The 24643-nt window shown below is 50.1% G+C and overlaps 1 protein-coding gene across 1 annotated transcript in view; it reads left to right on the top strand.

Moving 5' to 3' along the window:
- The first annotated feature begins 3105 nt into the window (after nucleotides 1-3105).
- LOC146210014 (uncharacterized) overlaps nucleotides 3106-24643 on the top strand; it is a 212806-nt gene continuing 191268 nt past the window's right edge. Inside the window, exons 1-2 of the mRNA XM_084581592.1 lie at nucleotides 3106-3496; nucleotides 18410-18503. Of these exons, the coding sequence (XP_084437718.1) occupies nucleotides 3106-3496; nucleotides 18410-18503 (485 nt within the window). The remainder of the gene's footprint in view (nucleotides 3497-18409; nucleotides 18504-24643) is intronic.

Genomic DNA, 24643 nt, shown 5'->3' with positions numbered 1-24643 from the left:
GGACCACGAGAGGTAGTGATTGACAAATTGAAGACATCCTTCAGGCAGCTGTGCAAATTGTTGAAGAATACGTAACTCCTAGAGGCCTGAAATGCTCTCCCGAAAAATCCGAGATGCTCATGTACTAGCCACCACGCAGCAGAGTCGACAAAGAACAACCTAGAATCGAACTAAAGGCAGATGGAGCTCCCATTCCTAGAGTGGACAAGATTGGGATCCTAGGTATGTGGCTGCAGGAAAAGGGTCGTTACGGAGAAGCTATAAAGAAACTCGAAGGCTGTGCTCAACAAACGATACGTCTAATCAGACGCATCGCAACTCGCAAGTTGGGCATGAGAGAAGCAAACCTCCTACAACTTGTACATGTCTTTGCCATAAGCAAGATCGCCTATGCAGTCCCGTATTTACAAATTGCCTACTGCGAGAAGTATAAGATTGAAGACATCATCAGGAAGAGCATAAAAACAGCCCTTGGTCTCCCCATTAGTACGTCTACGAACCGGCTAATGAACCTGGGGATGCACAATACGCTGGAAGAGGTTATAGAGGCCAACCAAATCTCCCAGTACGACAGACTGGCAAAGACCTGGACAGGAAGAAGCATACTGCTAAAACTAGGTATTCGATACGAAAGCCAAGAGGACCAGAAGACGGATGTCCCGATGGAAGTCAGGAAGCGACTCAAAATCCTCCCTCTGCCTCAAAACATGCAGCCAGAGCATCACCAGGAAAGAAGGAAGAAAAGGGCGGAAACGCTGCAGAAGGTATATCAAGGAAATAACAGGACGTGGTCTAGGTCGACGCCGTCGAGTATGAGGAAAGGCATGTTATGGTGGCAGTTGTGTCCGATGAACAAAATCTAAGAATAAGCGGCTCCATTAGGACGAGTTTAGCCCACACGGCTGAAGAGGTGGCGATTGCACTTGCAATAGCAGGTACAATGGCTACAATTATAAGTGATTCCGAAACAGCATTATGCAACTTTCTCAAGGGAAAGGTCTCTCCACAGGCAAAAAGGATATTGAGAACTTGTCAGGATGATAGAATATTCCGGCTAATATGGGCACCAGCCCACTCCCAGCTTCAGGGAAATGAGGGAGCTCATAAGCTTGCCCGTGGCCTCACCTTCCGGGTAGGCTCTGATCCTCAGTACACTCTTAGCAGGGACAGGCTAGTCAGCTACAAGGAGATTACAGAGCACTATCGACTAAACAGGTTAGTATGCTCACCGGCAGACAAGACACTAAATAAGATCCAAGAAAGCATTTGGAGGTGCTTACAAACAAGGACTTTTCCGAACTAAGCTACTTTAAGTCAGTGGTACCCGGAGCAATTCTAAGATAGGTGCAAACTATGTCAGAATAAGGCGGATCTTGTACATATGATATGGACGTGTCCAGAAATAAAAAATATAAATGAACAGACAAAACAGAATAATTTTGGGAGACTCTACTGTTGAGCTCACATCCTAAGACTCAGCTAGGTGTAATCCGACTGGCCGAACACGCTGTCTGGGTCCAAGGGCTCCAGGCCGTCGGTAGGTTGACGCCTACCCTGTATCTGTTGGAAATTTACCACCACCCCCACCGATCATTTTCCACCACCACCCACCGGGTAGGTTGACGCCTACCCTGTATCTGTTGGAAATTTACCACCACCCCCACCGATCATTTTCCTCATCCTCCTTTCAACCGCGAGAGATGAGGTGACGCAGCGCCTCCACTCGGTAGCAGCGTGGCTCCCGCTGCAGCGCGGCGTGCCTACAGACCGCCGCCTCGCGACGACTCGACTTGGTAGCCCATCCCTCGCAGCTGGTATGACGTCAGAGTGACGTCATCATCTCATCCGCGGCTCGCCGTGCCTACCGACTGCCGCCACCCGGCGACTCGACTTGGTAGCCGATCTCTCGCAGCTAGTAGGACGCCACAGTCATCTGGGGTAATTTAAGGTCAAACGTGCCTACCGACCGTGGCTACACGAAGGGCTGTAAAAAGGGAGTGGTATTGCTTTCGCAAGAAAATGGCGTCTTGCTCCGGCGAAATAGTGGGTGGTCCGTACTCTGACTGGTTTTAGGAATTAACCACGGCAGAGTCGTTGGGTCGTAGAATTTTTATCTGGCAGCGCCATGTTCAGAGGTTGACCAGCTGCAGTACCCGCTGCCAGCGGAGGGCGCGCCGCAGGCGTTATGCCTAGCTCCTTCGTCGCGCGGTGATGCGAAGAGCTGCTCTATGTGACGGAAATCTGAGCGGCTTTAGTACGATTATTTGTCTAGCATCCTGCTTACTTTACGGACGCAGTTGTGCAGCTTTACGCCGTTCGAGCAGAAAATCGACGAAGGCGGTACGCCATGCGGCCGATAGCTCCACGCTGCGCTAGGGTCCCTCCCAAAAAGGGTCAACATGTGGGACAGCAACCACGAACGCTACCAAAACATCAAAAATATCGATTGAGAGAGATAAGGCAACCTGTGGAAAACTATGTCACATTCCCGAACCCAGCCGCAATAAAACACACACAGAACGAGATATCTTAGAAGCTTTTAAATCAAGCAGTTAGGCACTGAATGCGTCAGCGAAAGCTCTGTCAGGTTCAAGTCAAAAGAGTACAAGTTCGTCAATGGGACACAGTTTGTCGCATGTTATAATCGCGCGCTGAATAAATAGTTGTTGTTTTTTTGTTTTGGTAACGGTTGAGGTTGCTCTCACGTATGTGCGGCCTATTTTGCTGCAGGCAAGAAAACTTCAATTGCTTCCAGCGTCGTAATGTCCACTTCTCCTTATGAAGACGTCCTTTCCACTGTTTTAGTACCATTGCTCAAGATTTCCTTAATTCGTTGGAAACAATACCCAGTAAAAGAGAACTGAGGATTGCACACTGAAATTACAGCGAGAGAAGTGCGCGGAATTAAACAAAAATATAAATGCCAGCCACTAATTTTCAGGGCACAATTTCTTATGTGCTGTGACTTATGTGCTTATGTGACTGCTGCTTTAAGAAGACGTGCTTCAAAACAGGGTAATAACGATCGTTGTAATAAATCATGTTTACTGCCCATTAAGAATCCATGGAATAAATGTATGACCCAGTTCTTTTCTGCAAACGGGAATGAGCGGTCATCTGGATCAACACCCGCATGTGATAACGCGTGCTTGCAGGTTCTTAACGTCCGACTCCCCAAACGCGAGTAGCCCCCATCCAGCGCAGCTGGGCGACGGCACAGCGTCGATCGCGTTCCCTTCGTGCGCCGCCGATGCCGGCTGCCCCGGGGCCCTGGTCTGCATCGAAGGGACCTGTGGCTGCCCCGTCGAGCGGCCCGTGCTCGTCTTAAGCGCCAGCGGTAGGGAGAGGCTGGCGCCGCTGTGCGAGCCCCAGCGCGGACTGGCCGAGAAGTGCGTCTGGACCGAGCAGTGCGCCGCCACAGACCCTGGCCTAGACTGCAAACGTGGCAGCTGTCAGTGCGTGGGAAGGCCCTCGCCCTGGGGAGTCTGCGGCGGCCGTGAGCTCTCTTTCAACGTCATAACGCGGTGCATAAGAATGTGTAAAAGTGACAGGAGTGATCCTAACTGCGTATGCTGGAGACCTTTCTCATTGATCTCGGTTAACCTTGTCCTGCCCTAGCAGCGGGCTCACTGTCGTGAAAAATTCGTACGCTCTTTGTGTACGATACGCTTCACTTCTTTGATGTAGCTATCCTTGTCTTTAGGCAGAATCCATTGCTTTGCCATCAGCGAGCATCACTACCTAAAATTCGCATGAGATGTCTCAACCATCTGGCAGCCGTTCCTAGCCACGTTCTACGTTTCCCAATATCCTGTTCTGGAGTTTATGGAGAAATGAAAGAAATTTAGTAAAATGAACATATAACCACCAGCAACCAAACAAGGTGACGAACTACAATATGACAGATAGATATTCGCGCTTCTAACGCTTTCAAAATTCGCTTTGAACTTTTCAAACACAGATTTAGGGGAAGCTTGTGCTTGAGAGTTTGTTGATAATGTCCACTGCAGCACCGTCAGTATAATATCGTCTGACAAGTGGCGTCTCGGAAACGCACGGTCTGCTTCAAACTGTGTATGGCTAGACGGATGGAGTAATCGAGAAACGTTTTCAGCATTTTCAGCGCTGGAGATAATGAAGAAGGTCGAAATGCAGTTGTACTGGAAAACCTAGCTATCTTGCGCGTCCCGCGGGCAATCCTGTTTGATATCCTCCAGCCGTAGCCCCAATATCGACGTCCCCGAAAATGTAGTGGAGGGAGCACTCATGGGGAAAAGGGAGAAGAAATGTGTGATTGCGCTCGGACATTCATGTTCCGTCAGCTTAGTGTCGCGAGAAATAAGAGGTAAAAAAGACACGAAACGAGAAAGCGGGAGGCAGCGTTAGCGCAGCGTTAAGTGGAAAGCTCTAAATCAGCTTTCCAAATTGCATTTCAGGGAGCAGCAGCCTTCGACATCGCCACACTTGAGCTGCTCATCCGCAGCAACTTAGTTCGCTATGGTTCCATAATAAAGTTCAAGCTTTCGCTCATGGGAAACTTGTCTCAGCCTACTCAAGCTCCCCAAGAACTCACCGAACCACAAGCTAGCAGCTCTGGGTCTGCACAATACAATACAAGAATTAGCAGAAGCTAAAAATCAAGTCACAGCTAAACAGACTTCTACAAACGAGGACGGGAAGACGGGTGTTGGAAAGACTGGGATATAGCACACACCTGCAGGCTTATAACAAGACAAGAGAGGTATCGCGGGAAGTCAGAAATTGGTACCGAGTTCGGCCCATACCAAGAAACATGGACCCCCGCCTACACCCGGGAAGAAGGCAGGCAAGGGCAGAGTATTATGAAACAAAATTCGGTCAACAAGACACGTCAAGGTTCACCGACGCAGACTTATACGAAACCAACGCAAAGAGGGCGATAGCCACGGTCACAGACTGCGAAGGCCGGGAGGTAGTTAGCGCCTCGATCCAAAACTGTACAGTCACGGAGGCAGAGGAAGTGGCTATCGCACTGGCCATTAGGCAAGGAAGAGAAACGGGAGAGAGTCTGACGATACTGTCAGACTCTCAATCCGCGTGCAGAAATTTTCAACGGGGTAAATTATCTAAGGTAGCGCACCAAATCCTTTCAAAAGCCAGCCAACAAAACAATACACTCAAACACTAGTGTGGATTCCGGGGCATGCAGGGATCACGGGGAATTTGTACGCAGACAGGGTAGCACAAGGACATGCAACCTACCGTCTACCTACAGTCTCACGACAGAGGACCTGATTCCGCTTGACCCTGACTACACCACAATACTACAACACTACAGAGGCTTGCGGAAAGTATATCCGGAGCCGCATAAAAAGCTCAGCAACGAGGAGGCCATAGATCTGAGGCGGCTACAGACGGGCACCTTCATTAATTTACACATATTACACATGATGCATCCCACGACATTCAGAGACGAGTGCCCGTGGTGCGGGAAGATCCCTACCCTGTACCACATAACATGGAAATGCAGCTCACATCAACTACAAAAATTGAAAACCAAAATGAAAGACAGTGGGAGGCTTTGCTGGCCAGCTCTGACTCGGGGGCTCAGCTCTGCCGGTCACCAGAGCTCGCAAACTGGCGAAAGCCAGTGGTGCCCTGGACTGGGGGCGCCAACCGCTCGTCATCCTCGGTTGAAGAGGCGAAGAAAAAGATCCCCGAGCAGTTAATAAAGTTCACTCACTCACGCTCAGCCTACTGGGCGCAGCTCCACCACTGGAGCGATCTAGTGTCGACCCAGGGGCGCAAGCGGGATCGCGAGGCTCGGCCTATTGCTGCTGAAGTAGGCTCTGGATTGGATTTGTGCATTTTACAAGCTAACCGTATCTCCTTTTATCCTCAGGGGGGCGGGGAAATTACTCCGTTGCCCTCCACTATCGGCTTCCCTTTCTTTCCACTTTCACTCCCACCTTCCTCCCTTCCCTTACGGTGTGATTCAGGTGTTCATAGAGCAAGTGGGACAGATACTGCGCCTTTCCCTTCCTGTGAACCAATTCTTCTTCTTCTTATTATTATTATTATTATTATTATTATTATTATTATTATTATTATTATTACAAGCTAAAAGTCGCGGTTGTACTTTAAGTTTTCCACTTTGACGTGTGCCAGCATCAGACGCTTGCATCTTGCGTAGTCACGGTTGGTTTCCTTTAGGCCGTTGGCATGATCCGTTACGCGTGTGTATATGCGACGCAACCCGCGCATCCTCCCATTCCTGCCAAAACAAATTAGCTAAAGGAAGCTTGGTTAAACAAGTTGCCAATGTGTAAGAAGGGAGCGGTCAGTCTTGTGTATGCAACATGCGTTTCATCGAGAAGTAAAGATGGAAACACTTACTTCGCTTTTAGCAATCTGCCCGATAACGCAAAAGAGCACCTTCTCAACCTCTATAACACCGCCTGAAAAAGAGGCTCTCTGTCATCGCCCTGGACTTCCTCCATTATGTGTCTCATTCCTAAACCTGGTAAGGCTCCAGCATTTTCAAATCTCCGGCCCATTTCTCTGACCTCCTGTGTCGGCAAGACAATGGAAAGAATGGCGCTCACTAGGCTAAGTCGGCATTTGGAGGCTTCGAACTCGCTCTCTCATACCCTCATTGAATTTTGCCCCCGCTTATCTGCACAGCACCTTTTCGTCATACTTCAGCATACTTTCTTCACCTGTGGCAGCCCTAAGCTTCACGCCTTGGTCACAGTTGATGTCCGCAAGGCATTCGATTGCGTCTCCTATGACCATATTCTTACCTGCCTATCCAGCACCGACTCCGGGTTCCCGCATGTATAACTACACTCGAGCTTTTCTTTCTAATCGCGAGGCCCATTTCCGAGTATTGAGCTTCACTTCTACACCCCATTGTCTCACCTGCAGTACTTCACAGGGTGCCGTTCTTTCACCCACCCTTTTTATTATCGTCATGGCTCCTGTCGCGGTTCAGTTATCGTCTATTCCCGATCTTCAGCACTTTTTTTACGCCGACGACATCACACAGTTGTGCTCGTTCGGATCTCCTGGTCATGTTCAAGACACCATTCAGCAAGAATTTGCTATCATTTTCTGTTTTCTTGATCATGCAGGCCTGTCTCCCGCGCCCGAGAAGTCAGAACTCCTACATTTGACTCACTCTGCATATCAACAAGCTCACAACTCACTGATCTCCCTTACCTTTGGCGGCTCCCCAATCCCCAAAGTTTCTCAATGCCGCGTTCTTGGCATGCCTCTGCATGCGGCAAAAAAAGTCCGGGATCTCCATGCGGCTGTCGCTACCAGTCAGCATATCAGCCATTTACTTCGCCGAGTTGTGAGACGGTCCTCTGGCCTGAGGGAAGCTCACGCCTGTCGACTGGCTCGCACACTGGCTCTTAACAAATTCCTTTACTTTATACCATACTTTCATTCACCCAGAGCCAGCTAAACACACTTGCAACAGCTATTCATGGCCTTTATAAAGCTGCTCTTTGTCTTCCCATAACCACTTCCACCGATAAGCTTTATGATACTGGGCTTTTTCATCCACTTCGCAGTCTCCTTTCCATTCACCACGACCGACAGATAGCTCGCCTCTCCGGCACAGTTCATGGACGCTGGCTTCTCAACCAGGCTAACGTTCCCCCCATTTAGTCAGTCCCTCTGCCAGCTCCTTCCCCTCCGAAGGTCACTAACCTGCGTATACTTCTTCTTACAGCCAATATGTCGCAAGTCCTGCATTCTGACCGCCGACATGCTGCTGGCTCTCATCATAGTCCGCTCTTCAATACCCATGGAGTCGCTTACACGGATGCCTCTTATGTGGCTCCTTGTGGATCCGGAAGCCAGGTCCTCTTTCATCCTCGTCTATCTACCCCTGTCACATACACTAGCGGCTCCTTTCTCCACCCTCCGGATATTATCTCGCTTGAGGTTCTCTCCACCATTCATGTCATTCAAAGTTTCCATTCTCTCCCACCTGTGCCGCAGCTACTTACATACACTGACTCCCAGGCTGCTAATCCGTGCCATTCAATCTAAAAGTCTCCGCTTACGGAGCTTGAGGCTGCACTTGCGCTACAGGCCTGCCCCGTCTTCTTCCGGTGGATCCCTGGACACTCGGGGATTGACGGCAATGAGCTGGCGAACCAGCTCGCCCGTGAACTCGTAACCGGGCAACGTTCCTCCCCTGGCCAAGATCCTTGGAGAGCGGGTCGAGACTGTCTCTTTGTGCCACCATCAGCGAATATTACAATGCTGATCGCTTAGACCGCAACTCTACCCTGACCCTCATCCTAATCTCTCCATTCGGGAGGCTCATATCATTCGGCAGATACAGCTTAATACACTCATAACCCCTGCACGGCTATATCTCTACAAGTTCCGTCGTGATCCATCATGCCCCAACTGCCCTTCCTTTTTTGCCAGCCTTTCCCACTGCCTATTTTCATGTCCGGTAGCATTGCAATCGGGATTCTTTTCCACATCCTCCCATAGTATCTGGACCTGGATGGACTGGCTTGGTGCTGAGGGTAAAGAACAGCGCCTGCTCGTCCAGGAGGCCATCGATGTATTAGGCGCCTAAGTGTTGTGCCTGAATAAAGTCTTCTACTACTACTATTATTATTGTTACGGGAAATATTCACAGTACGGCAGCTGTCCACACAACTGACGATGAAAAATAAGTGCGAGAGACTTCCAGAAGAAGAAGACGCAGACGAGTGCTGTGCTGTACAGCACTCGTCTGCGTGTTCTTCTTCTGGAAGTCTGTCGCACTTCTTTTTCGTCAGCACGGCCAGCGAATACCGCTCAGTAACACTACCCCCCCTCGGGAAAAGCACAGTCCCGGTGTGTTCTACGTTTGCGAAACAGAACGTGCATAATAGGGCTTCAGGCGGGACACATGCACTATTTCAGGGGATGGCGCTCTGGACGAGGATTTCGGAGGCACAGATACAACTTCGTATGTGACGTCTGTCACGGGGCGCGAAACTCGGTAAGGGCCTGAGTAACGGGACAAAAGTTTTTCACATAAGCCCACGCGACGGCACGGGAGCCACAGCAAGACGAGTGACCCAGGAGTGTAATGGACATCACGGTGGCGACTGTCGTACCGGAACGTTTGAGAGCCTTGGGATGCAGAGAGCCTGGCATGAGCTATCCGGCGGGCATCATGAGCGCGGGCTAAGGCATCACTGGCGTAAGTACTGGTGGCGTCTGCCGCGGGTAGTGAGGTGTCGAAGGGCAGTAACGGGTGTCGGCCAAATAACAGATAAAACAGGGAGTATCCAGCGGTAGAATGGACTGATGAATGATAGGCGAATGTCACAAAGGGTAGATGAACGTCCCAATCCCGGTTGTCGTCAGACACATACATGGACAGCATGTCTGTGAGGGTACGGTTTAGGCGTTCCGTGAGGCCGTTGGTCTGGGGGTGATAGGCTGTGGTGAATTTGTGACGGACGGAGCACGAACGGAGAATTTCGTCAACCACTCGCGACAGAAAGCAGCGGCCACGGTCAGTTAGTAGTCCACGAGGGGCACCATGATGTAGAATCATGTTTTCTAGGAGAAATTCAGCGACGTCAGTGGCGCAGCTGGTCGGGATGGCTCTGGTAATAGCATACCGCGTAGCATAATCGGTGGCGACGGCGATCCATTTGTTCCCTGAGGCGGAAACTGGAAATGACCCAAGAAGGTCAACACCTACACGGGAAAACGGGTCAGTGGGTATGGGGATCGGCTGCAAATGGCCTGAAGGCAAAGTTGTGGGCTTCTTTCGATCGACGCTGACACAATTCACATGCGGCAATGTATTGCTGGACGGAGCGGTAGAGCCCCGGCCAGTAGAAGCGTCGGCGCAGGCTGTCGTATGTGCGAGAAACACCCAGGTGGCCAGCCGTTGGAGCATCATGAAACTGATCAAGGATGGTGGAACGCAGATGTTGAAGAACGACGAGCAAAAGGTCTGCGCCGTCTGGTCGCATATTGCGTCGGTATAGGGTGTTCTCGTGGAGTTCATATAAGGCAAGAGATGGATCAGGTCGGCCACAGGTCAGACGGAGGATAATGGAATAGAGGAAAGGATCTAAGTGTTGTTCGTCGGCAATGTTAGAAAAGGCCGACATAGACAAGACACATGCGTCATCCTCAGAGTCGGTATGACTAGGGGAGTCGACGGGATGACGGGACAAGCAGTCTGCATCTTGGTGAAGCCGGCCGGACTTGTACACGACGGAAAATGTATACTCTCTTAATCGAAGCGCCCAGCGCCCCAAACGGCCTGTAGGATCTTTGAGGGAGGAAAGCCAACACAAGGCATGATGGTCTGTTATAACAGTAAAATGCCGGCCAAACAAATAAGGGCGAATTTTGTAATAGCCCAAACAAGTGCCAGGCACTCTCGCTCTGTGATAGAGTAATTTTGTTCGGACGTAGATAAGAGGCGGCTGGCATACGCAATCACCCTTTTGTGGCCGTGTTGTCGCTGGGCAAGTATAGTCCAATGCCATGGCCACTTGCGTCGGTGCGGAGTTCAGTATTGGCAGATGGGTTGAAATGGGCCAAGACGGGTGGAGTTGTGAGAGCAGGAATCAGTTCCGAGAACGCTGCAACTTGTTCAGGCCCCCAGGAGAATGAAACGTCTTTCTTTAGGAGATTGGTGAGGGGACGAGCTAGCGCTGCGAATTTCGGGACGAATCGTCAGAAATAAGAACATAGGCCAATGAAGCTTCGAACATCGCTGGATGAACATGGAGTGGGAAAATCTCTGACGGCACGAATCTTGTCGGGGTCAGGCTGAACGCCGGCAGCATTAAGCAAGTGACCAAGGACTTTGATTTGTCGGTGACCAAAGCTGCACTTTTTGGAGTTTAGTTGCAGTCCCACGTGGCGAAAAAGCGCTAGGATTGTAGAAAGGCGACGGAGATGGCTTTCAAATGTAGACGAGAAAAACGAGAAAACTATTACGTCGTCAAGATAACACAAACAAGTGGTCCATTTGAAGCCTCGGAGCAAAGAGTCCATCATAAGTTCGAAGGTTGCTGGGGCATTGCAAAGGCCAAAAGGCATGACTTTGAATTGATAAAGGCCGTCATGGGTGATGAACGCTGTTTTTCCACGGTCTCTCTCGTCGACAGAGATCTGCCAGTAGTAGGTCGATGGACGAAACGTAGCTGGCTCAGTGCAAAGTAACAAGCGCGTCGTCTATACGTGGAAGAGGATACACATCTTTTCTGGTTATCTTATTTAAATGACGATAGTCAACGAAGAATCTCCAACTGTTATCTTTCTTTTTGACCAACACAACAGGGGATCCCCAGGGGCTACTCGAAGGCTCAATTATGTCGTTCGCCAACATTTTGCCGACCTCTGTTTGGATGACGCGTCGCTCGGCAAGCGAAACACAATAGGGCCGCCTGTGAATAGGACTGGCGTCACCGGTGTCATTTCGGTGACTGACAACTGTGGTTTGACCCAGTGGGCGGGTACCGAAGTCAAAAAGGTCACTGTAGGTGAAAAAAGCTGTTTTAACTCTGCGGCGAATTCAGGCCGGAGATCAGCTGCAATCATGCTTTTAACAGGATCAGGGCGCGATGTAGAGGACGAGGGAAGTGTTGCAGGGACGGCATTTGGGTTATCGGTAGTCAGAGCTGAAATGGCACAATCAATCATCGGCGATAGCTCTGCGAGTGAAATTCCCTCGGCCAGAGCTTGAGCTGATAAGCTGAAGTTAAGGAACGGGAGAGTGGTGCGGTTCTGGGAGATATGCACAATCAGATGAGGAAGGATGCCGTGCCGCTGCAAGATGACATCAGTAATGGGACACGCGAGATAGTCGCCGTCTGGGACGGGTGGAAATGGTGACATAGGGATGTAGACGGCAGCTTCAGGAGGAAGGCGGCAGAACTCTGCTGATCGAAGGCGGGGTGAGCAGGAGGGATCTTCAGAGCAGAGCGGAAGGTACAAGCGAAGTAGGCCGGTAGAGCAGTCAGTGAGGGCAGAGTGGGCTGTTAAAAAGTCAATGCCAAGGATAACGTCGTGGGGCATTCTTGGAGGACGGTGAACAACACTGGAGCATGACGACCACCAATGGTAACTCGCGCTGTGCACATGCCAACCACGGCAGCAGGGCTTCCATTGGCGACGTGAACTGTGGGCGAGACAGCTGGAGTAAGGACTTTTTTGAGGCGACGGCGAAATGAGGAGCTGAGAACGGACAGTTGGGCGTCAGTATCAATGAGAGCAGAAACGGGAACACCATCCACAAGGACGTCGATGCGATTATTTTGTAGGGCAGGGGTCAGCAGAGGTTTTTCAGTCCGGGTCACAAATGCAGCGTCACCTCCGGGAGCTGCATTGGCTAGTTTTCCGGTGTGTGGCTGGAATATGTCGGGGACAAACGGCGGCGAGGAAGAGGAGAACGCGAGCGTCGGGTCTGCGGGGATGGTGAGCGGTTGGCAGGACGAACAGGGACACCGGGGTCAACAATGGTTTGGTCGGGGCGAGGTGAGGTGTAGCGAGGGGCATAGTCTCCGCGGCGGTCGACGTAGGTGAACTGACGAGATGGCGTGTACCAACGGCTACGGCAGTGACGGGAAATGTGGCCAACGCGGGAACAAGTAAAGCAGATGGGACAGTTGTCATGGGTACGCCACTCATTCGGATTGCGGTACCGATATCGGGGCGCGAAACCGGCGGTTACTGGAGGGGCAGGTCCTGAATTCACGATGTCGGTGCGGCAGGTAGAAGGAAGACCCATATTGGCAACCTCTTGGCGAACAACAGCCTGAATAAGTGATATTGTAGCCAAGGTATTGTCGGTGGTATGCGAGAGTGAAGCTGCAGGAATCATTGCCTCGAGCTCTTGGCGGACGATGCGGGTCAAAGTAGTGTCATTAGTTGGCGGTCGAGGAGGCGGAAGATCGACACAGGAAGAGCTGGCAGCCGTGTTCGGTAGACGGTCGAAACGATGAGATATGCGCCTCTGTTTCGCTTGTTCGAAACGTCGGCACACTTGTAGTACAGAGTCCACGGTGGAGCAATCCCTGCATAAAAGGAGGTTGAAAGCATCGTCGGCAATGCTTTTTACTATGTGGCCGACTTTATCCTCCTCAGGCATGGCGTGGTCGACTTTGCGGCACAGGGATAGGACGTCCTGTATGTAAGTGATGTAAGACTCTGTAGACGTTTGCGCGCGAGAAGCGAGTGCCTTTTTGGCGGCAAGGTGACGGACAATGGACTTTCCGAAGAGGTCGTGGAGCTGCTGCTTACAGATATCCCAAGATGTGAGATCCTTTTCATGCGTCTCAAACCACACCCGCGCTGTCCCAGTCAAGTAAAAGATGATATTAGCAAGCATAAGTGTGGGATCCCACCTGTAGTGCTTGCTGACTCGTTCGTATAAGGCCAGCCAGTCGTCGACATCAACGTCGTCGGTCCCACAGACGGTTCCGGGGTCACGGGGATGGGCCATGACGACAGCAGGTGCGGCGGCAGTAGATGTAGCGGCGTCAGAAGTCATAGTGGTGGTAATGATGCGTCGGCTGCTGCGGAGATCCAGCTTGTGACGGGGATCGAAAGATTCACCTCCACCAAGAGATGTTACGGGAAATATTCACAGTACGGCAGTTGTCCACACCACTGAGGATGATCACAGCACAGCACTCGTCTGCGTCTTCTTCTTCTGGAAGTCTGTCGCACTTCTTTTTCGTCAGCACGGCCAGCGAATACCGCTCAGTAACAATATTATTACTTTTTCAAGCTAAAAGTCTCGGTTTTCTCTTTCTCTGCAGTTTTGCGCTTTGACGTGTGCCAGCATCACACACTTGCATCTTGCGCAGTCACGGTAGTTTTTTTTTGTTTCTTTAGGCCATTGACATGATGCGTTGCGCGTATGTATATGCGACGAAACCCGCGCATTCTCACATTCTTCCCAAAACAAATTAGCCTAAGGAAACTTGGTTAAAAAAGTTACCAATGTGTAAGAAGGGAGTGGTCATTCTTGTGTATGCAATATGCGTTTCATGGAGCAAGCTATAAGTGGCGTTCCATCTGCCCTGCCCGCTTGTCTTCTGTTTTAAGGGCTGATAGTTGATGCCATTGTAACAAGAACTTATTGGTTCAGTGGACAGGAATGGCGTAGTATCTGTCACACTTGTTCTGTGGACACCTGTACCGTGCAGTAGGGGAAGGGAGGAAGATGGAAGTAAAGGTGGAAAAAGAGAAAGGCATGACGTAGTGGGGGGCTCCGGAGCAATTCCGACCACCTGGGGATCTTTAACTTGCACGGACATCGCACAGCAGAAGGACCAAATCTGTTTTAGTGCCAAGAGCTGTGGAGTAAGCGACGGCCACTTGTAAGCTGCGGGGAATTACTCATTAACGCGAAAGCGTTACTTCGCTATTTTCACAGATTTCTGTCCGCAGACCGCGTCCGCAAAATTGTGTCCGCAGCAGTTGCGGGTAATTGAAAAGTGGTAGAGGTTAATGAGTGGTGTCAGTCTATAGAGGCTGACGTAAGGTTGCTTCAGAAAAAATAATTAGGCCGATACGTTAATTAGGTAAATAATTAAAGGCAAGAAATGCATAAGTTGTCCGTAGCAGTTGTAATTGAGAAGTGGTAGAGGTTAATGGATTGTGTCAATTGATAGAGGGTGACGTAATGTTCTGTCCGAAATAATAATGAGGCCAATAAGGTAATTAGGGAATTAATTAGAGGCAAAACACGAAAAATCGTGTCCGCAGCATTTTTGAGTAATTGAGAAGTCGTAGAGGTTACTGAGTGGTGTCGATCGATATAGCGTGATGTAATGTTGTGTGCGAAAAAATAATTGTGGCAGTGGCTTAATTAAGTAATTATTGTAGGCAAAAAAATGAAAATAAAGGTCTCATTAGCGAATGGCTTGGCGCCGCATTTGAATGTATCAAATACTACAATAGCTAATTAAATCAGTCAATTAGGGTGACGTTAATGACGTGACGTCACGCAACCGGAAGTAGAGCCGAAATATGGCATAGGAAGGGATGGAAACGCAATTTGAAAGTACCAAATATAAAAAAAGGTGGAACAAGAAGTGAATTATTGTGATGTCAAGGATGTGACGTCACGCAACCGGAAGTAGAGCAAAAAAAGGCCTATGAAAGGATTGACGCTCATTTTGAAAGTACCAAAGACTAAAGTGGTTAATTAAGGCAGTCAATTAGGGTGACGTCAATGATGTGACGTCACGTAACCGGTAGTATAGCCAACAAAGGGCACAAGAAGAGATTGGCGCGCAATTTGAAAGTGCCAAAGACTAAAATAAATAAACAAGAAGTGAGTTAATGTGATGTAGCGTGTCTGACGTCACGAAATCAAAAATAGAGCCGAAAAAGGGCATAGGAAGAGATTAGCGTGCAATTTGAAAGTACCGAAGACTAAAATAAATAAACAAGAAGTGAATATTGTGACGTAGAGGATGTGATATCACGCAACCGAAAGCAGAGCCGAAAAGGGGCATAGGAAGGGATTGGCGCGCAATTTGAAGGTACCAAAGTTTAAAATGAATAAACAAGAAGTGATTTAATGAGACGTAGAAGATGTGACGTCACGTAACCGGAAGTAGAGCCGAAAAAAGGCATAGGATGGGATGGGCGTGAAATTTGAAAGAAACAAAGATTAAAATGAGTAAACAAGAAGTGAATTAAGCAACTAGAAAAAAACCACAAGCAGCCAACAGCAGCATCCGTGCTTTCGCATTACTCCAATGCAGATTCCGCAGTCCTATTTAATGTTTTGGTCTACAGCGGTACGGGATCGCATTAAACGCGGCGTCCATCCGCGAACATCATCACGTTGCTCTGCTTAAATCCCTTCGGAGCGAGTCTCAGCACATTTGATATGCAAAACGTACAAAACAAGACGACTGCTAGACATAATAATAGTCATGTCCTTATCCAACGGACCATTGTAGCCACTGGACTCTAGATAATGTAACGTTTTGGAGACGATGCCAAAACCAGCAAACGAAGGGACTCACGCTGTACTGCCTGAACTCATTATTGGGCGGACCTGCGCCCTCAAAAGAACTAAGCAGTAGGCGGCAGCGACAGCAGCGAGCGTGCTCGGCAGTAGTTGGTCAACGAATTCCTGTTGCAATCATCATCAGCCTAACTATACCCACCGTAGGGCGAAGGCCTCTCCCATATTCCTCCAGTTAACCCGGTCATGTGCTTGCTGTATCGATTTGACCCCAGCGAACTTAACCTCATCCGCCGACATAACTTTATGCCAGCCCTTGCTGCGCTTTCTTTCCTTTGGCATCCACATTGTTACCCTAAGCGACCCTCGGTTTTCCTGTCTTCGATGTTCTGCGCATGCCCATTTCTTTGTTTCTTATTTCCACTAGAATGTTATTAAGTTATTTCTCTGATATACTATGCACTCTTCCTATCCCTTACCATTACCTCTATCATTTTTTGGTCCAAATCCCTGTGCGTTGTCCTCAACTTAAGTAGAACCATTTTGACATAGGTAAGATGCAACTGTTGTATGTTGCCCTCATGAGCGATACAGGTAAGCTGTTAGTCATAACCGATGAGCACTTGCCAAATGCGCTCCATCCCAAATTTATTCTTTATTTTCTTTCCCTTTCATTGCCCGGATCTGCGGTTATTACCAGCCCTAAGTAGACATATTTGCCTACTACTTCCAGTGTTTAACTACCTGAGCTAAACTGCTGTTCCTTCCCGAGGTTGTTGAACATTACATTAGTATTCTGCATATTGATTTCCAAGCCTACCTTTCTGCTTTTCCTGTCAAGGTCTTAACTCATTCTTTACAGTTCATTTCCTGAGTTACTTAGACAGGCAATGGTATCAGCGAATCGCAGATTACTGAGGTGTTATCTATTTAGCCTTATGCCTAACTGCTCCCATTGCAAGTTCCTGAATACTTCCTCCAAGCAAGCTGTGAATAGTGCTTTGGAGGTCGTCTCTTTGCCTAACGCCTTTCTTTATAGGAATTTGGTTAGCTTATGCCGAACTGTTGTTGCTAGGCAGCCACTATATATATCTTCCAGAACTTTCACATGCGGCTCGTCTACAGCCTGATTTCGCAATGCCTGCATCACCGCCTAGGTTTCTACTGACTCAAAGGCGTTTTCCTTGTCGATGTTCGTTACCAATGAATGCTATGTTATATTTCAGGCTGGTTATATTCCGAGCATTTTTTTATCACCTGTTTGATGGTATGGATATGATCGATAGTAAAGTACCCTTTCCGAAAACTTGCTTCATGTTTTGCTTGATTAAAGGTTATCCTGATTATATTAGCGAATACCTTATACGTAACGATAGTAAGCTGAGTGGTCTAATTTTTCAAGTCCTTATTGTTCTTTTTCTTATGAGTTAAGATAATGCTTGCGTTCTTCCATGGTTCCGGCACCCTCACGGAAACCAGGCATTGCGTATACAGGGTGGCCAGTTTTCCTATCATGATATCACCCCGTCCTTCATAAAATCTGCAGTTGCCGGATCTTCTCTAGCTGCGTCAGGGTGGGGTCGCCGAAAGGACGTTGGCGCATGAAGCAAGAATGTGTAATTCGCTAACTATGCTAAAACTGTAGTCAGGATGAAAACATTGGTAATTCGTATATTTCAGTTCATCATTTGTGAAAATGCGAAGACTGGCGCTCAAGAAATAAGCATGAAAAACAGCACCAGCGATTGAGTCTGTATTGTATTTCATATTTTCAACGCTGCTGGAAAACTATACTCAGCCTGGCTGCGTAAAAAACTAGCAGCTCCTGTTCCCGTCCAGTTTACTAATTCATTGGTGCATGATACGGTGACAGTAAAGTGTGCTCAAGGCCCTTTTCTTCTTTTTCCGGTGAATTGTATCTACCATCCAGTGCACTGGGCGCTAGGTGTACTTATCCTTTTCGCAGAAGAAGTAAAATGTGTTGGGCACTGCGTGTGGAGCAGGTGTTTTTGTAAATGTAAATCATTCACTCTGGAAAGGCAATATTGCGCCAGACCCGCGTCGTTGGGTTTAGTTGTCAAGCGTGCTAATGTGATGACTTCTGAAGCTTCATTTTCCATCACACACACAAGATGTTACAACACCACTGAGCCACCACGGAGAGAGCAAGAAGGGAAAGTCTGTTGTGACCTGAGGGACACTACAGGCACCGGTTAGAGCCGACGTGCTGGGAGAAAGGAGAGGGATTACTGTATGCCACGCAATGATTGCTGCAATAATCCACACCACTCGCGCGCGTTGTCTGAACCACCGTACTTCTGACTGATTAGTGGCAACGTTGTTCGGCTCGAGGGCAGCATTAGCGCTAACGCAAATTTTGCAGCAAGAAACGAAGTGACTACATGTGATTTGTTTCACATGTACATTTTTTTCCCCGTGCAACAGGAGCCGCCACAAAACCGCTGATCTGGGCCGCCTGCTTCGCAGTCATCGCTCTGGTTGTCGCAGGATTCATGTTCTGCATGGCGCAGAAACCTAGGTACGAAAATGTGGCATCCAGAGTACTCCAAAGTTCAGAATAAGCTTGTCTGATTTTATATTAATTTAAAGCGTTCGGGGAACGTTTCGGGGTGAGATGCTGAAATACCCCTTGTGGATCACTAAAAAGCACCTAAGCAAAGTTGTCTGCTCATCCTCGCGCTTCACTCTGCCGTCGTCATTTGCATAAACGGTAAATTTAAAGCAAAAATGTTGGGAGGGCAAAACGCAAGGTGCAATGGAAAATGTGTCTAGGGAAAGTGATAGGAGACGTCGCAATAGTAGAATGAAAAGCACCAGTTTTGTTGGGCTACAAGTGGCACCTAATGACTCACTGCGTTAGGCAAGCCACGAATGGTAGAGCGCGCTGATAAGGACGTAATGAGAAGTATATATTGTCCTCTCAGGACCACACACCTTCGCGATATGTGCTTCAAAGGCTGCTTGAAAAAAGACCCATTGAGCGCAGCTAGGTAAATGCACTTGCTACTTCTCTTAAGCCGTGCTAGCTGTCATTTGAGTATCTTTTCAAGTCAAGATTACAAAAACTTATACAGATTGTTCAGTTAAAACGTCGTCACCGTAACTTAGTTGCGGCTCGTGTGTTATTGGAAATTTTCGGTAGTGTAGGAAACTTAGCAGCAGTTATGATGGCTTTCAGTTCATCCTTAAGTTCTAGGTAATCGTTGTTGTCATAATGATTAATGGCAATATTAATACCATAATTGGAGGAATAATAAAATTTGCAAATATTATTTAAAACGAAAACGTAGTCAGTCATAACTAAATAACTAAAAGTGATTCGTCATTGTGCCTCAGTCTGTCATAGTAAAGGTGGTTATCATTGCTTCCTAGACTGTCGTCGCTAGAAACGGAGCTGAAGGAAAAGAACGGACGCTATCGCGTTTACACCTAAATAGATGTTTAGGCGTCGATCCTCATTATTTGTCGAAAATGCCTCGCGTTGAATGCGCAGTTATAGTTTCTATTGTTTGTGGGATTTGGGCTTGCTGCGGCTGCCCTTCGCGCGGCCGTCGCCCGCTTCCCAGTTGTTCTCCTCGTTCCCTCTCTCCCGCCTGAGGCGGCGGAGAGAGGCTCGGACGACTTGTCACTGTCGTTCGGGCCACAGCTCCGCCCTGGCGTCCCAGTGGCTGTTCCCATTGGCGCCTTTTGGCGGGATAATGGCACCGATTCGACGGCCGCGCTCGCGCGACCCTCCGAGCGGGGCCCAAAAGAGACCCCTCCGAGACATCGCAAGGTGCGTACGCAACTGTTCTTGTCTGCCGGCCTTTGTCCGCGCAGACCAGTGTGTACTCGAGTTCGTCCACTCCGGGTCGTACCTGAGAGCGCAGCTCGAGCCTGTCGATCGTGATCCAACGATCTGCGACAGGCGTACCTTGCGGTGGTTGCCCACTCTCTCTGAAAGGAGCCCTTTGGTCACTGCGAGAGAGAGATCACAGCACGTCCTTGCGTGCTTGCGGCGCGCACTCCGTGTCACTTGTGCGCGCAGGGGAGCCTTGCTCCTCGCGCGCTCCCTTGACACGGTGACTGCGTATGTGTGTGTATGTGCGTTTTGTATATATGTGTATGTGTGTGTGTGTGTGTGTGTGTGCCGCTGGAGGATGGCGTTTCAATAAACGTCTCCTTTGTGAACTTGGAGGTTTGTGACCTTGCAGCGCAGTGCTCTCCTCCCGGTGGAGGTTTAGTGCGCGCTGCGGTGTTTCAGTGTGCGCGTGGTGACGGCTGATCGGGGCTTCGGCTCGCGCGACGCTCGAACCCGCGGTGGTTGGTGGCCTATGTCCACGTAGAAACCACAACTGGCGCCCAACGTGAATTGTCCCTGGCTCCATGAGTCGTTGGACAGCACATCGCCCGAGCCGGTCACCTTGACGATCAAGCTCGTGCGCCATGCTTGCCGCCCCCTGCGCGGCACTCGGCAAAGGCACTGAAAAACGCTACATGGTTCTTCGGACCACCCTGCGGTGCGACCGTTGACCGTATGCCTCCGCTGTTCCAGCTTTACGCCGTTGCGGAAGCAATGTGCGCGACGCCGCCCTGCCGGCATCTCCGTACAACAGCACCCGTACCCCGCTTGCAGTCATTTCTGTTCGGGGAAAGCGAGGCGTCGGCCGGGCTCCCTCTGGAAACCGCACCGACAGCACGCTCAGTTGGCTGATGCGGCTCCGTGAACTTGCGAGCCGACTGGCGCGCCATTCTCTCTTGGTACAGCATTTCGACTTTTCGGTGCAGTACCTACAGGGGAGAACGAACGTGGTAGCTGACGCGCTATCCCGTGCCCCACTCGCCCGCGGCGTCGTCTTTACGTCGGCAGGCGAAGGGGGCGAAACAGCGGACGAGCCGCAGATCGGCACGGAGGGGACGCCCGCAGACGGGTTCCCCATTCCGCTATCCGGGTAAGCAGCGCTTCGCAAAGCAGGCGAGGGTGAACGCTCTTTGTGAGCACATCTGAGACGCCGATGCCAGCGGAAGTTTTGCTGCGAACCTGCAGGGGGACGAAACCAGGCTCTCCTTTGGGGTGACTGGGATCGTTTTCAGCCATGAAGAGCTACGACGGTCCAGCAAAATGACCCGTTTTGTCGCGATGTCAGCGACGGTCTCTGGGAGACGAAGCGCCGTTACGCTGCTTGTATTGCAGCGGGCGCAGCACCGTTACGCTACTTGTATTGAGCGGGCGCAGGGGGGCACGAGCCAGCGTGTGTCTCGCGGCGTGCCTCGGGGATTCATATTTGCTGGGTCATGACGGGCTCAAGCTGAAATACATAGCCATGGATGATGAGTCCATGAACCATTTAAAGTGGCTATTCCCCAATGTCTGAGCGGCGCTCTGTTGCGTTTCTCTCACGACAAACCATTGGCTGGTCATCTGAGTGGCTCCAAGGTTTTTAGAAACTGAGTCAACGGGTGACTGCAGCCCGGCATGAAGCGCGACATTTTCCGCTGTTGCCGATCCTGCCATGTCTGTCAAATGGGGAAGTCGAGGGGTGGGAAGCCACCGGGCATGACGAAACCAACTGACAGTGTGCGTCCGTGGCAGATGGCCACCTGCGATTTCATGGGGCATTTCCCCAGTAACAAGCAGGGGCTCATTGCTGGAGAATCCCCCTATGGGGAATGCCAGCCGTGCCTACATCGCAGACCTGAAGGCCCATGCGTAACGGTCTGACGAGCTTGCGCTGGTGCCCATTGTCACCACAGGCAAGTGCCAAGGCACAACCGATGCGGTAGAACGCAGCCGTGCCCTGCACCGGTACAAGGTGGGGCGACGTTCAACTGTGTGATTGATGCCGGACGACGGGCCTTTTCCGCAACCGAAGGCATACCGCCTCACCGAGCGAGCTTGCTCGTTCAACCCTACCCGGAAGCAAGATTGGTCTCCCCTTTTTCTAGCTCGCTCAGTTCCAGCCTTTGTATTTTACTTTGTTTTTGTGTCTCTTTTTCCATTTTTCGTTTTCTTCTGTTTCCGTTCTTGCTTCCTATCTTGTAAATATTGTAGAGTGAGTGCCTTCTTTTGTACAGCGCGTCTTCTCTCCTCTTTCTTCTTGAAATTGCGAGGGTTGCTCATTAGGCAGCCCCGAAGCGCGGCTTTTTCGGTGTGTGTGGAAATTAAGTTGGAGCCGTTTGGGGACGGGGAGCATGGACGATGCCCATTTCACCCAAGGCCGCCGCGGTTGCGAAGGTGCTCGGGACAGGTTCGCCGCTGAAGGTCGGCATCACCCTTTGTTTGGTGTGTGAGTGGCTGTGCGTGTGCGTGCCTGGGCGTGGAGGCGACGACGTCGCGCCATGTGTGTTTGCCGGCGTGTGCGGAGCGCGGTGGAAAGGAAGCCCCGCGCGGTCTTCCCATGGGCGCCTTGGATCGCCACGGAGTCACGGACTTTCCACACCCGGGGCCTCTTCGGCGTGTTCGCTGTCCCTGCACCTAACCTGTACCACCCCCGACCGAGATAGTTTGCAGCCAAGGATGAACGTTGGCCACCCAGAAGTCAACGAGCGGTGTCACCGCAGGCTCCCTGAGCTGCACCGACGAACTTTGGGACTTCTGTGCATAGTTGTGTTCTGTACATAGTTGTTACTTCGCCTTCGGAACTTGTGGAACTTTGTACATTATTCTTGTTGCCATCTTGGTTTTTTTTTCTGTGCGCCTGGTGTGTTGTGTGTTTGTCTTTCTTGAGTGTCTGTCTTTTCGAGATCTCTTTGGCTGGAGCTGAAGCGTAGTTGACTTGTTGCGTGAGGATAGCATTCTTTTCTTCATGCTGGGGACCTGCCGCGTGCTTTCGCTGATGGGTAGGAGGGCAATTAAGGAGAGGAGGATGTGGGATTCGGGCTTGCTGCGGCTGCCCTTCGCGCGGCCGCCGCCCGCTTCCCAGTTGTTCTCCTCGTTCCCTTTCTCCCGCCTGAGGCGGCGGAGAGAGGCTTGGACGACTTGTCACTGTCGTTCGGGCCACAGCTCCGCCCTGGCGTCCCAGTGGCTGTTCCCATTGGCGCCTTTTGACGGGAAAATGCACCGCTTCGACGGCCGCGCTCGCGCGACCCTCCGAGCGGGGCCCAAAAGAGACCCCTCCGAGACATCGCAAGGTGCGTACGCAACTATTCTTGTCTGCCGGCCTTTGTCCGCGCAGACCAGTGTGTACTCGAGTTCGTCCACTCCGGGTCGTACCTGAGAGCGCAGCTCGAGCCTGTCGATCGTGATCCAACGATCTGCGACAGGCGTACCTTGCGGTGGTTGCCCACTCTCTCTCAAAGGAACTTTGGTCACTGCGAGAGAGAGATCACAGCACGCCCTTGCGTGCTTGCGGCGACCACTCCGTGTCACTTGTGCGTGCAGGGGAGCCTTGCTCCTCGCGAGCTCCCTTTACACGGTGACTGCGTTTGTGTATGTGCATTTTGTATATATATATATATGTGTGTGTGTGTGTGTGCGTGTGTATGTGTGCCGCTGGAGGATGGCGTTTCAATAAACGTCTCCTTTGTGAACTTGGAGGTTTGTGTCCTTGCAGCGCAGTGCTCTCCTCCCGGTGGAGGTTGAGTGCGCGCTGCGGTGTTTCAGTGTGCGCGTGGTGACGGCTGATCGGGGCTTCGGCTCGCGCGACGCTCGAACCCGCGGTGGTTGGTGGTCTACGTCCACGTAGAAACCACATGTTTTAAGAGTTGTAGCGTAAACTCTCTCGAACGAGTGCCTCCACTAAGATGCCTTAGCTTTTTACCGCGGTGTGTCCTGCCCTTCCCAGCATTTATTATTGTTATGAAATAGCCTAGTCAACTGGAATAGCCACTATCGCATTATTATAAATGATGCCCTTTCTATATGACGCTCTGCAAGGGTAGCCCGAGAGTGAAAATTCAAAAAGTTAATTGTGTGCAGCTCAGCGCCATTGATTTACTTAGCTTATCTGCATAGTAGGACAGCGGGAATAGTCTTGTAAGAAGTTTCAGATGGACTGTTGGGGGAGGCTTAATGGCGAATCTAAATAAGTGAAATTTAATACATCTGTTCACTTTCGGTTTATCGTTTAGATTCCGAATAAACAGTTGTGAGCCTAAACAGTACATCCAGGCCCTCAAAAGCCTACTCTTCCGCTCTTCACGAACAGAAAGTAACCAAGTGTGTTCGATTTTCTCTTCTAAAAAAAAAGTGAAAGCCTCAAAAAACTTAAAAACTTGCATAAAACACAATTATATCTAAAATTATTACTTTTAGAATTGTGAAATAGATCCGAATTTCGTAGATGGTCAGATAATAAAGAAGACCAAAAACTTACTATGTCAGAAGTGTCGATTTTTTTGTACTGTTTGGGGTCACGCGCCCAAAAAGTTGCGCCGATGTGGCAGTGATCCGTTCCGCCATCGGACAACGATAAGTCCGCCTCGCGCGGCGAAAGCCATTATGTGGCCCTTTTTCTTGAACCAACATTTTTGGTTCATTGCCCCTTTTCCCCAAGCATTTCACCCCAGAAGAGCCGAGCACCAGGCCGGGGGAAATCTTGATACAAGCTTCCGCGTTTGTTCGTTTTCGTTAAGGATGCTATATTCGCAATTGGAAGGATGGTCAATTCGCCAGAAGTGGAATAAATTTCTGGTAGTCACAACAAGCCGTGAGGAAAAGCTCCCATTTATTAATGTACA

This window comes from Amblyomma maculatum, chromosome 1, assembly GCF_055883805.1.
Source record: "Amblyomma maculatum isolate TAMU_Amacu chromosome 1, ASM5588380v1, whole genome shotgun sequence".
Taxonomy (NCBI): Eukaryota; Metazoa; Arthropoda; class Arachnida; order Ixodida; family Ixodidae; genus Amblyomma; species Amblyomma maculatum.
Note: the sequence above shows the minus strand (reverse complement) of the source record. Positions and strands in the feature narration are given on the sequence as shown.